Raw genomic sequence first — 13,773 nt, 5'->3', positions numbered from 1 at the left:
TATCATAACGGGGACGGGGACGGGGACGGGGGTGCGTGATTGTTTTAAATTTATTTAGTTTTACCGACAGCAGCTGAAGTCCTCGTCATGTCTGTCTGTCTGTCTGTCTGTCTGTCTGTCTGTCTGTCTGTCTATCAGTCCCTCCTGGTGCACACAACACCACTGACCACTTTCTTAACACGCTGAGGAAGGCTTGACGGCAAAACGCTATTAATTCAAAAGTACCAGAAAGTTTGTTTTAACTGGCTGTCTTGACTGTGGACCCACTGAAACCCCCTTAAGGACCCCTGGGGTCCCCAGACCAAGCCTATTAGATGGAACAGAAAATTGGAAATCATGGCTGGAAATGATCAGTTTAAGAGGCGAGCTTGGTGCTCTGGAAGATGATAGATTTCTGCCTCTCTGCTGTCCTACATAAATACACCAAAACTAAAGACAAGGGCAAAGATGGGGAAGGACATGGAACACAGGTCTCTGGCCGGAATCGAACCAGGGACCTTGATGTTATGGAGGTTGACGTTGCGCTATCCGGTGAGCTAGCCGCATGTCCCAAGATCTACCCGCTAGACATACAGTATATACACAGCTAGCTGACCGGATAGTCAGTGAGTCAACCTCATAATAACCTCAATGTAATTTCAGTCTGAAATGACATACACCATAAATATCACAATGGTGAAGGACAGAGCCTGGTTGCATCGATGCACTGATGTAAAAGTCATCACCTTCACAAAAGAGCCCTAGATAAAAACATCATTACACTACAGTAAAGTCATTGTACTAATTAATCCTGTGTCATCTTCCATGGTCCAGTAAGCTAAGCCGACAGTACAGGCAGCACAGATAGATAGATAGGACAGGCCGGGGCCGATTCAACTCTTGAAAAGCAGCACAAGTACAGTTCGTACAGTCGCTGCTTTGTTTTGATCCAAAATAACCCATTAAGACCTGGAACGCATCTGTGTCACTTTAGATTTATTTGGCCATTCAAAAATAGCAGATATACAAGCTCATAGCGCGGCACCGAGTGCCGCGCCATGAGCTTGTAGATCTGCTATTTTTGAAACATCGTGAAAAAATATTTTCCAGATTTTTTTCAAAAAACTGTAGGATTTAGAAAACATTTTTAAGAATGGCCTCAGGTCTTAATGGGATAATAAAGCAGAAAGGCATTGAATCGTAGAAAGCAGAGTGTCAGCTGTTTGCTGTGTGAAGCACAGTCAGTGTCTGCTGCTGCTGCTGCAGTCTATCTGCAGTGAGTCTGCTAATTCAAATGCCCCGAGCGAGCGAGCGAGCCGAGGCCCAGACAAGACCCACTGTGCCCCGCAAGGGGTCCAGACAGACCCACTGTAACAGCAGTGACTCACAACCTTATTGACCACTTGAACCCCAGCATCATGCCTATTCTGGGGGGAGGGAACTTTCATCTCTCTTTTTAAAAAAAATCACTTTAACCCATTGAGACCTGAAGCCGATTCTACATGTCTCCTAAATCTCAACAGTATTCTGAAAAACGTATGCTTCTATATCAGTGGTGCTCAATCTTTTTCATGTCAAGGACCCCCAAAATTATATGCATTTGGCCGCGGACCCCCATCAAAATATTTTGTTCCAGGGACCCCCAGAAGCAAAGATTTGAGTTAAAAATGTTCGCTTTAAAAAAATATATATTCAGAAGATTTGCACACATTTTCACGATTTTTCAAAAATAGCAGATCTACAAGCTCTTAGCGCGGCACTCGGTGCCGCGCTATGAGCTTGTATATCTGCTATTTTTGAATAGCCCAAAGTGTAAAATAATGCTTTTTAGCTCAAATCAAAAAATGACAGTTCCAGGTCTTAATGGGTTTTAAAAAAAGGGATAGTTCACCCCCAAAATGACTTTTTTTCTATCGATTACTCACGGCATGGAAACTTGAATTCATGGATATTTTTTTTGTTTTTGTCGCATTCCTAAGCCACTAATTCGATGACCGGCAGCTCCTTTGTGTCTCCTACCGGAACCGCTGCCTACTGGGGTCTGCTGGTCATCAAATTATTGGCTTAGGAATGCGACAAAAAACAAAAAATATCCATGAATTTAAGTCTCCATGGGGTGAATAAACAATAGAAAATGTGTTTTTTTTGGGTGAACTATCCCTTTAAGCCCTAAACTTAGACGTACGATTAATAACAAAAATAGCCGATCTACAAGCATCGTGACGCATCGCGAGCTCGTCGATCGGATTCATCTGTGGATCCATATTATAGATCTACGTTTGAACGTTTTTTTCTGAATGCCGAACCACAGGGGAGACCAGTTAGAAAGTAATTAAAGTTTGTGTTCCTTGTTGGCCACCGCTGTGGGCATGTTCGTGCCTGTCATTCCAAACAAGGGCACGGCATTCCGGACGGAGGCGTTGCCGGAGCAACGGGAGTGGCATTGCTCAATCATTTGCCACAGTGTGGGCATGCCCATGATCGTCGTGGCAACGCTCCCAAAGCAGGAAGTTGTTTGGCAGAGACTGGAATGCATGAACCACAGAGAGCAGAGCGAATAGTGAAGCTGGGTCTCTCTCTCTACTACGGCATCCACACACACACACATACACACACACACAGTTAAAGGAATAGTTCACCCAAAAAAGGAAGACGTCATTAGCTAACTACTCTCGCTCATGCCAGTTTATTGACACGTAATCGACACCAAAACACTCACAGAGGCAAGTAAAAGTAGTAAGGCTTGCCGAGCCACGCAGCTCATAGAGCAGGAGAGGAGCCTTCTCCCGTTTCTACAGCAGTGGTTCTCAAACTTTCTCGTGTCAAGGACCCCCAAATTGATATGTATTTACCCCCCATCTGAAAAGAGCTCGTTCCAGGGACCCCCAGAAGCAAAGATAAAAAAAAATCAAAGATTTGTGCCGCACTATGAGCTTGTAGATCTGCTATTTTTGAATAGCCAAAGTATATGTTGCTGGGGACCCCCTGGTACCCTCCAAGGACCCCCACTTTGAGAACCAATGTTCTACAGTATAGCGCGAGGCGGCTTGCTGTACAAGTACACCCCCTGGACATGATGTAACTATCCAGTAGGTCACATGAACTTGACCCCAATCCAACCCCTTGATGCTTAGTGCCAAGCAGGAACGCACCGGGTCCCATTTTTTTTATAGTCTTTGGTATATGACCCGGGCCGGGGGAATCGAACCCCGCCCCCCCCCCCCCCCCCCCCCCCCCACCTCTCAGCCTCAGGGCGGACGCTGGACACTCTTAACCACAAGGCCTATGAGCCTACACTCAAGGAGGTAAAACAAGCAAAACTACATAGCAGCTTTCTCCATGACTCCAACAGTGACTAACTAGTTAAATAGTTGAGAACAGTGACTAACTATTCAAATAGTTGAGAAAAACGCTGCCAATTGTCCCAAAAGTGACTGCAAAAGATTGCTGCTATTGGTTTCAAAAGCTAGCCTACCCTGTATATATAATTATGTATAAAACCACGCAATGTGACATAGCTCCGTTTAACACAATGCTGTACCCTCCTCCAACTGTGTATACTTCCCTCATTTTCTTAAATTGTTTTTATTTATTATATTTTGACACTTGCTTTGGCAATGTAAACGTATGTTTTCTCATGCCAATAAAGCTCCTTTGAATTGAAATTGAATTGACGACTAGCCCTTCATGATTCTGAACTTATTGCAGCATAAGCCAAGTCTTCTGAAGCCAAACAATTTTTACTGCGAGAGGGAAATTCCTAATATTTCACCATTTTTATAGCAAGTCCTCACCACAGCTTTTTCAAACACGCAGAAAGTGCTTTTGTTGCCCGAGTTGAGCATCTTAGATGTATGTAAGTAATTCCACACATCTTTTTTTTCCCCCCTTTACAGGACACCGTTTGCGTCAGTCGTTTTAGAGAATGTTGGTGGAAGCTTAGCAAGCTCCTTGTGTGTGTGTTTGGGGACAAATAATAAACTTAATCCGTGTTTTAGAAGACGTGACAGTGAGTGAATTTTTGGGTTAACCCCAACAGGCAGCATTCATGAGCTGAAACGTATATGGCCTCCTGAAACTATGCCACAAAAGTTTATGCATACCAATAAACCATGGCCTTCTATTCCACAATACAACCACACGCACACGCACACGCACACACACCTCGGCCTGGGCTAAAAAACTATCAGAGAAACTGAGTAAAGTAAATACATACAGTATAATACTATACCTTGGATAGTATTATATGTATATCAACAGATCAATAGACAACAAACCAACAATAGATTCATTAACAAACACCCCATCGATACAGAGCTGCAGACTTTATCAGGAGTTCTACCAGCCAAGGCTTCACACAGTGGCCTAAAAAGAAAAAAGTAAAAAAACGTGGCGTTTTGCATGCAGTTCTTCTTCATACAGTACCCTCTGCGTGAACTCGTTTGACAGTTTGCTAAAGCTCCCGCTATATTTAGCACACAGGCAGGCCTGTGGTGGCTCACGTCTAGCAGAATATTTAATAACGATTGTGTGATTAAAAGCTCTTTAGAATCGGGTGGGCTGGAGGAGGAGGAAAGATTGAGAGTGCATGGATGAGCGTGTCAAGAACACACAGGCAGCTAGCTGATGACAAGCTCACAGGTTCCAACCAAGGGGCAAGTCTTAGATATTTACGATGAGGCCGACAAAATGGCCAGAGTGGCGCTGTTTTACCCTGCGCCGACCTGCGGTGTCAGAAAGAATTTATTTTAACGCAAGTGAATGGGTTTTTTGACAAACTTTAGACTAGATTTTCTTACTGTAATAAAAATTGTCATAAATTCTATATGCTTCCAGTCGCTAGTTTAAAGTCTCCTTTCAATCATCAGGATATGCGTTTTGCTAAATGATGGTCCTATTTATTTTAAAATTGACGATAAAGTAGGCTATTCTCTAGGAGGGGCGGGATGATTTGATTGACAAGCTACACAACCAATAGCATTCATTCCCCGCCCCCCGCTCTTGATTGACAAGCTACCCAACCAATAATGGTCTGGTCTCATTCTGACGCGATATTGAAAGATGGCGGACCTACAGTCGTGGAACAATCGGCTTCATTTTCGGTCTGTAGAAAGCAGCGGAGTGGCTTTGTCCATCTCATTTATACAGTCTATGGTTCCAACACAACGTACATACATGTTGGAACATAACGATATATACACTGGTAATAATGCCGGAAAAAAATCTATGTGCAAAATTCAAGGTAGCCAGCCAGTATGAAACGATAGCCATGAACCAAATACTACAGTAGTAGTATAGTAGTCTATCTATGTCAGAGATAAGAGAGAAGTACAAACAACCTATCAATTATTATCAATTGCTAGTGGTGATAGCAATAGTGAGCTTATTTGAACTGGGAGGCTAAAGACAAACATGTTTCTGGATGCTTTTGTGTACTTTAACCACTGCTAAAGCCCTCTATAATTTGTGCTGTATGACGCACAGCGAAGATAGAAGATCTTACAAGCTCACAACACCTTGTTGCATCACGACATACACGCTGCTAGTCGGTAGCTGGTTATTTAGCCATTTCTGAATATGTCAACAACATACTGCATATCTATTTTGACACGATGACAACAAGCCCAGAATAGGGAGCATGCCAGGTTGAAAAGTGGGACACAGGGGGTTGAGGGCTTACAGTCATTCATGACAAATGAGCCTGCAATTACCCTTATGACATACCCTCCACTGTTTTGTCATGTCATTATTATTACTGCATTTCCCGTCTGGGTGAATTCTATGTCACTTTCTGTCACCACACACACACACACTAGCACTTCTTCTAACGGCTGAGAAATGCCTTGCCTTGCATTTCAAGACACACGATACTTATTACTTAACCCTTTAAGACCGGGAACGCATCTGTGTGTCATTTTATAGATTTCTTTGGCTATATGGAAATAGCAGATATACAAGCTCGTAGATGAGCTTGTAGATCTGCTATTTTTTGGGGGGGAAATCGTGAAAATGTGTGCAAATCTTTAGTTTGAATATATATATATATATACTTTTTTAAAGCGAAAGTTTTTAACTCAAATCTTTGCTTCTGGGGATTTTACAAATGCCTTCTAAATCCTAAAGTATTTATTTTTGTAGGATTTATTTTTTTTACTTATGTTGCTATATTATCGATCGTTTTCAAACGTTTTTCATGTCAAGGACCCCCAAAATAATATGTATTTGACCGCGGACCCCCTCCCATCTAAAAATATTGTGTTCCAGGGACCCCCCCCCCAGAAGCAAAGATTTGAGTTTAATGTATATAAAAGATTAAAAAAAAATATATATATATATATATATAAAAAATAGCAGATCTACAAGCTCATGAGCTTGTATATCTGCTATTTTTGAATAGCCAAAGAAATCTTAAAATGACACAGATGCGTTCCCGGTCTTTAGGGGCTCATTATGCCCAGAGAGAGTACAGGTGGGAAGGAGGAGAGCAGCAGAAGACACTGACAGGCAAGAGAGAGAGAGGTCTTCTTCAGGCGTTCAGACTTCCACAGCAGCACTATGCTGCCGTCTGTGCTGCTGCCTGTGCCAACTAAGTCAAACCTCAAAGGGGAGCAATGTGGTGGCACCGTGACAGAGAAAAGGTAAACGCAAACAGGAAGGAAAGACAAACAAACAGTGGTGTAAAGTAACTAAGGATATTTACTTAGATATTTACTAAGTACTGTACTTAAGTAAAGAAACTTATTTCCCCATTTTCAATACTTTTACTCCACTACATCTCAGAGGCAAATATTATGCTTTTACTCCACTACAATTATTTAAAAACTTTAGTTACTAGTTACTTTGTAGATTTTGATTATTATTACAAAACACACTAACCACTTAAGCCTTACATTTCGGCCATTTGAAAATAGCAGATCTACAAGCTCACAATGCGTCGCATTGTGAGCTTGTAGATCGGCTATTTTCAAAAGATTTTTTATACGTTTTGAACTTGAGTGAACGCAATGAGTACTGTAAGTCCATTTTGATAGCAATACTTTTGTACTTTTACCTTTTGCCTGGTTCGCGGTTTTCCACCCCCATAGACATATTTAATATCGAGTCAAATAAGAACTGTGTTCCAAAAAGAAACGAATGACCCCGGCGGTTTGACTCTTATGGATATGAAGCATCAACTGACGGTGAGAAAACGATAATGTTACTTCCGCAGAATTAGTTAAATTTTTGCCAGAAACAGACTGTATCAAATATGAGTGACTGACTATCATAAACGATACAGAACCTCCTCCCTGACAATATCGCCGAGACAGTTTGTTTATTTTTGGACCACAGTTCTTATATGAGACGATTCTAAGATGACCCAATGTTATTCTCCATAGAGACATTACTTTACGAACCAGGGGATGAACGAGTGACGTCAGGACTTCTGCACTCTATAGTAACAGAGTACTTCTGCATTGCAGTATTGATACTTTCACTTAAGTAAAAATATGTAAGTACTTCTTCCACCACTGCAAACAAAACAAACAAACAAACACAAACATCACCCACTTCTTCACATTAGCCTCTCCGTTGGGGATCCTCCTCAGCTTCTTCTTCTTGAGTATCTTGACGGCGCGGCGGCACAGCGTCTCAGAGTCCAACATCTCCTTGACCTTGCCGTAGGACCCCTCCCCCAGCAGGTCCCCCATCAGGTACTTCCCGATCAGCTTGGCCCGCTTGCGGCGGGGCTGGTAGATGACCTCGGTGGAGTCGATGCGGTGGATGAACGTGTCCATGCCCATCAGCTCGTTCTCCGTCAGGTAGTCCAGGTGCTGCAGCTCTCCCAGACTCATGATGACGACGAAGACGACGACGACTACTGGAACCCTTTTTACGGGTTTAAAAAAGGCCTTTGGCTGTTGCTGCTTCTGCTGCTGCTGCTGCTACTGCTGCATAGGGGGTGGGACAATATGGGTATATATTAGTGGTGCGCGGGTTGACCCGTAACCCACAGGACCCGCGGCGCGGGTGGGTCGAGTCAGAATTTCAGAGGCAATTATGCGGGCTGCGGGTGAGCGGGTCAGCCGCTCTCACATGCAAAAAAAAAAGATAAAAAAGCACATGCTCTTGTTTTGTCTTTATTCCTAATAAGAATACGAATAATAACAATAAAACAGTTTGAATACACTTGGGGATTCTTTTCTAACCATGATTTTACAGAATTATAGGTACGACCCGCGGGGCAGGTTGAGCCATAGATTTATATATGGGTTCGCGGGGCGGGTTGAGGCGGGTTGGGTTCCGTGGCGGGGCGGGGCGGGTCATGAAAAAACCCGACCCGCCCATCACTAGTATATATCTATATACGATATATCTCACTGTGGCGATATTAGGCCCTCGATTACAATAATATCACGATATTCGATATATTGCGATATCACGATATATTGCAAGAAATTTCACCAACGATATATCACGATAGTCCTTGTATTCAATTCATAAACACATAAAATAGCACCAAACCGTTCAAAATCATCACACAAATACAGAAAAAAAAAAAACAACACTATATGTACAGAGTCGGAAAAACAACGTTTCTTTTTTTTTCATATCGATATTTTTCGGCAGTATATCGATTATTTATCGCGAGAGGAAGTATCGCGATATATCGCAATATCAATATATCGTCCCACCCCTACTGCTGCACCGTTCTGTGTGTGTTAATAAGAACACCGTCAGTGACAATGTCTGTTTGTCTGTTCTGTCACGATTACAAATATAAGTTGACGATTAATTAGTCACTCAAATAATTTCAATTCACGATTTAATTGTGTGTTTGGCCATTGAACATATGAATAAAAAATGCCTTTTAGGCTTCGTAAATCAAAAATAGGCACAGAGCAGATATGACATATAACTTAAATATACAAAGAAATTATTGACATATGTAATAATTTTATACATGTAAATAAAAAAAGGAGAAATGGCTGATCTACAAGCTTACAACGCGTCACTTTGTGAGTCCGCGTTGTAATAAAAGGACTGAACATGTTCGGTCGGCTCTGGGTTGGCCGAAAAGGTCCCGACGGACCACCCGACGGACCCCTAACCGACTGGACGACTATATACGACGCTTCCCGACGCCAAGTCGGCCCAAAATCGGTCTGGTCTGGAGCCAGCTTAAGCTTGTAGATCAGCTATTTCTGCTTTTTTTTTCTATTTGAAATTTGAAAATCTTTCAACAGGGAAAAACGATTATGACGATTATGCCAAAAACAAATTGCGATTATGTCAAATAATTGCGATTAGACTATTATTACAGTATGTAATAATTGTGACAGGCCTACCGTCTTGTTTGTCCTGTCCTACGGCCACTTGATTGAGTGAGTCACACACACACACAGAGTGACACACGGATGATCTGTCCCCCGCTCAAGTCTCGTATGTCCTTCTTTAAAGTAGGTAATAACTGTTGACCTTTCAGCACCACGTTGTGTGTGTGTTCTTTTTATAATTCCACAAGTCCGGGAAATACAGTTGAATTAGGAAAAACACTAACTGGGCTTACAGGAAGGCGGGAAGGGAGGCGGGGGGGAGTGGGTAGAAGAACCACGCCTGAGATTTGAGGGAAGAGGTGGTGGGTGGGTGGGTGGGGAGCGGGCGTCAATCCCAATTTGTAAACATTAAGGGGCTGCTTTTTACTGCAAATAGTTCTTACAGGGAAAAGCAAAACACCACATTCATCATGACTAGAGAACAGGCCCACACGGTGCTAGAAAACGAAAAAAGTATATGGTTCTGCACACTTCTGGATCAACGCAAACGGCGGCTCTTGAAAACAACGCTCTACAGCAGGGGGGTGTGTTATAAAGTCAGCCAAAAGAACCTGTTCTATATCCAGTGTTCAGTTCAGTGTTTGTGGGGAAAGTTCAGGCCCGCGTGGACATCATTTGTTTTTTAGACTACGATTGTTGATAAGTGGCGGGTTTGGCATACCGAAGGGATCATGATGATGATGATTCTCTTCAAAAAAGATTACATTCCTCTGCTCCGGCCAACAACACGACCGGTTGCCTCCATTAGTGTGACTCCACAAGTTGAGTTAATACCACAGGACGACAACTACGGGCAGAGGAGAGGAGGAGGAGGAGGTGGTGGAGGTGACCAGCTCTTCTGCTGCTGCTGCTACTGTTTCTTGGGCCGGTGAGGAGGAGGAGGAGGAGCGCTGCATTTCTGTCAACGACTTGTGCTGCTGCTGCTGCAATGCATAGTTTGAATCAGGACACATAAGCGGCTGGCTCGGCTCCAACTCGCACAGGTTCCAAATTATGCAATGAGCAATCTCCTTGTTATCAGCCTGGACACAGCAGGGCCTGGCTCTGATCCATCCGGAATGCCTTCAGTCTTCTTTCTACCATGCAGAGTGGCTCCTATTGCTCCTCGGTGCCTTAATAAAAAGACAAGAATCACCACATTAATACGACTACCAGTGGTGTGAAGTAACTAAGTACATTTACTCAAGTACTGTGCTTATGTACACTTTTGGAGAAATGTTCACTTTACTGGAGTATTTCCCCATTTTTTACTTCTACTCCACTACATCTCAGAGGCAAATATTGCACTCTTACTCCACTACAATCACTTGACAGCTTTAGTTACTAGTTACTTTGTAGATTTAGATTATTATCACAATATCACATACATGAACCACTTCAGGCCTATATACATTTCGGCTATTTGAAAATAGCAGATCTAAAAGCTCACAATGTGTCACGATGCTACGCATTGTGAGCTTGTAGATCTGCTATTTTCAAAAGATTTGTATCCATTTTGAACTTGTGAAACGGGACATTCTGCACAATGAGTACTTTTACTTTTGGTAGGCCTACTGTAAGTATATTTTGATGCCAATACTTTTGTACTGTTACTCAAGTAAATATGTTACACCAGACTTTCACTTGTAACAGATGTAATTCTACATTGCAGTAGTCATACTTTTACTTAAGTAAAACATTGTGAGTACTTTCTCCACCACTGGAATTAATACTACACATCAAGGGCAATCATAATGTTTTGGTGGCATAATGTATTTAAACCCTGGGTAGCTGTTTTACCTTACTGGCTCTAAAACCCACTGTTCAGGGGGTTTATTTTAGAGCAGAGGTCTTCAACAGGGGGTCCGGGACCCTTAGGGGGTCCTCAGAGTTACTACAAGATACGCCAAATCTTTGTGTGATTTTTACATTAACCACTTCAACCAAGCATCCCTGTTCTGAGGAGAACTTTAGCCAAACATAGCAGATCTACAAGCACACAACGCCTCGCACTGCGAGGCGTTGTGTGCTTGTAGATCTGCTATTTGTGGTTTAGTATATGGGGGGGGAAAGAGCAGGCTAAGTACAGAGTGAAAGGTCAGGTATACTAAGTATTGCTTAAGTGCATGGTTAAATGTCTGAAAATACACATGAACATGAATCCAACATGACAGTGCTGTGAAACAAGTCAATGAAGCTGCCTATGAAATCTATGAAAAAATATATATTTTATACAATATATAATAGGGGTCCATGCTTTATCTCACTCTCAGCCAAGGGGTCCTTGGCCTGAAAACGTTGAAGACCCCTGTTTTAGAGATAAATAAAGTGATTTCAGGTCACATAGTGGGACAGAGTCACGCTGCCATTGCTCAATAATCATCATGATGCCAAGCAGACAGAAAAACAAACATGTTTTCTACTACTGGAGGAGCTAGCATGTGTTAGCTATGAAGCTAAACACAAAAACACCAGAGCCCAAGTAGAGTTGCTTTGCTTGAATGAAGTGAAACTGCATTATCAAACAAACATTAATAATAATAACAACACCGTCCTGCTTCTCCAGTAACACAGTCACAGTATTTCATAAAAAATGTCCTGAAATGAGCAGGGTTTTTTTTTAATAGAAAGAAGAACATAAATAATATAACATGCATTTACATGTGTAGTAATGTAGGGTTAGCATGCATGCTAGCTCTAGCTGCACTAGTCTTTAACTTTAACCAGATCAGAGATAAGTGATGTTTGACTTAGAACTCTCCATTCATCATTAATGATAATAACAATGTTATCAGAGCCTTCAAAACGAGGTTATTATCAGTATTAACTGATATAAATATAATTGAAAGCTCGGGCTATTTAAACCACAACTATAACCACTTCATTTATGATTATATAAAGACATTAAATGCGTTTATTTGTCATCACAGAATAGAGAAGTGAAGTCACGACGACACTCCTTTTATGGTGAAAAACACGACCGTTTGTTGTCGAGCAGAAAATGTCAATATAAAGCGTTCATAATAAACGTCTCTATATGTAGTGTTTTAGCTGGTTTTAAATGGTTTATTATAAACAGTCTCACCCAGATCCATGTGGTTGGGATCAGATCAGATGTCTCGTCTGTCTGTCTGCCGGCCTGTCTGTCGCTCCTCTGGTCTGCTGCAGTCAGACTGTAATAATGTTTCATGTGTTTTTATTCATATTCTCTCAGCTATAGTTTTAATGACTCTACATGTTCCTGCTGCTGCTGCTCAGGTTGTCGCCATCTTGTTTACCTCCCCCCATAGCCCCTCCCCCTCTCACATTGACATACCCCCCCCCCTTCTCCCCCCACCCCCGTTAATGCGTCATCCATGTCACCACAGAAAAATAATTAATGCACTAGCCTAATTGCCGTCAATATTTATGTCCCCGCTGTATTAACATAATTGTAATTGATTAATGATAGCAGTAGGACGGGACAAAATCAAATATCACAATATTTTTTGACATACATACCCATGTATGTATGTGTGTGTGTGTGTGTGTGTGTGTGTGTGTGACACACATATATACACACATACCATACATTTATTTTAATTTTCAAAAATAGCTGATCTACAAGCTCACAACTCACCACAGCACATGCTGTGAGCTTTTAGATTGGCTATGTGGAACATTTTGTAGTATGTAGTACTATAAAATAGCGTTGTTGGCTGATTAAAACCAAGAAATGACAACTCTTATGCCATATCACAATACAATACAAATCAAAGATGAAATCTAGTCTCATATATCAACTTAATTAATATGGATATTCTTTTCCAGATTATTTGCCACTCTTGATGTAATCCTAATCCAGGGGTTCTCATAATAGTTGGGCTCCTTGAAGGGATTCCCAGCAAAATGACTAACAGTTTAATTTCACTATTATTTCACACAGGGTGGAAGTTAAACCCAATGAGAGATCCAAGGTTTCACTCTCTGCACTGCTACACCCCTCCCCCACTATAGTCGGTTGTAGAATTCTGTACCAAATATAATCTAACAAGAATAACAAAAATCTTCTCTTATGGAGTTCCCTTGCACAGAATCTATTCGCTTATCCGAGTTTCTTCCTGATAGTTATTTTCCTCCTGTCCCCCAGGACCCCCACACACATATAGAAGAAAAGACACCTTGGCACCTCCTAGATTTTTAACAGTAGGCCTAATGAATGGAAGAAATACCTATGTCTGTTTTTTTATGCTTTTTTTGTTATGTTTTGTTCCTTTTTTTTTTTTTTTTTTTTTTTTAAAGTTATCTTTTGTGAATTGATTGCAGAATATATATATGTGAATATTTAAAAGTGATACTTGAGAAGAATTCTGATGTCTGTCTGGATGCATTTTGTTCTGTAAGAATAAAAAACACATGTAAAGGGTCTTTGAGTACTCAGAAAAGTGCTTTACAACTTCCAGGTATTAAATGTGTGTGTGTGGGGTGGGGGGGTATTCTCCTTTCAGAGGCCCAAGTC

The 13,773-nt window shown here is 41.6% G+C and overlaps 1 protein-coding gene and 1 long non-coding RNA gene across 2 annotated transcripts in view; both read right to left on the bottom strand.

Annotated features, from left to right (window-relative positions):
* The window catches only part of stk11 (serine/threonine kinase 11), a 41,394-nt gene extending 28,852 nt beyond the window's left edge, over positions 1-12,542 (bottom strand). The window contains exons 1-3 of the mRNA XM_084057754.1: positions 12,361-12,542; positions 9,309-10,408; positions 7,531-7,910 (exon numbers count right to left, since the gene is read on the bottom strand). Of these exons, the coding sequence (XP_083913880.1) occupies positions 7,531-7,814 (284 nt within the window). The 5' untranslated portion in view covers positions 7,815-7,910; positions 9,309-10,408; positions 12,361-12,542. The remainder of the gene's footprint in view (positions 1-7,530; positions 7,911-9,308; positions 10,409-12,360) is intronic.
* LOC311045741 overlaps positions 1-13,773 on the bottom strand; it is a 252,200-nt gene that overhangs the window by 116,697 nt on the left and 121,730 nt on the right. The gene's annotated exons all lie outside the window — the stretch shown is intronic.

This window comes from Gymnoscopelus microlampas, assembly GCF_963454915.1.
Source record: "Gymnoscopelus microlampas genome assembly, chromosome: 5".
Classification (NCBI taxonomy): domain Eukaryota; kingdom Metazoa; phylum Chordata; class Actinopteri; order Myctophiformes; family Myctophidae; genus Gymnoscopelus; species Gymnoscopelus microlampas.
Note: the sequence above shows the minus strand (reverse complement) of the source record. Positions and strands in the feature narration are given on the sequence as shown.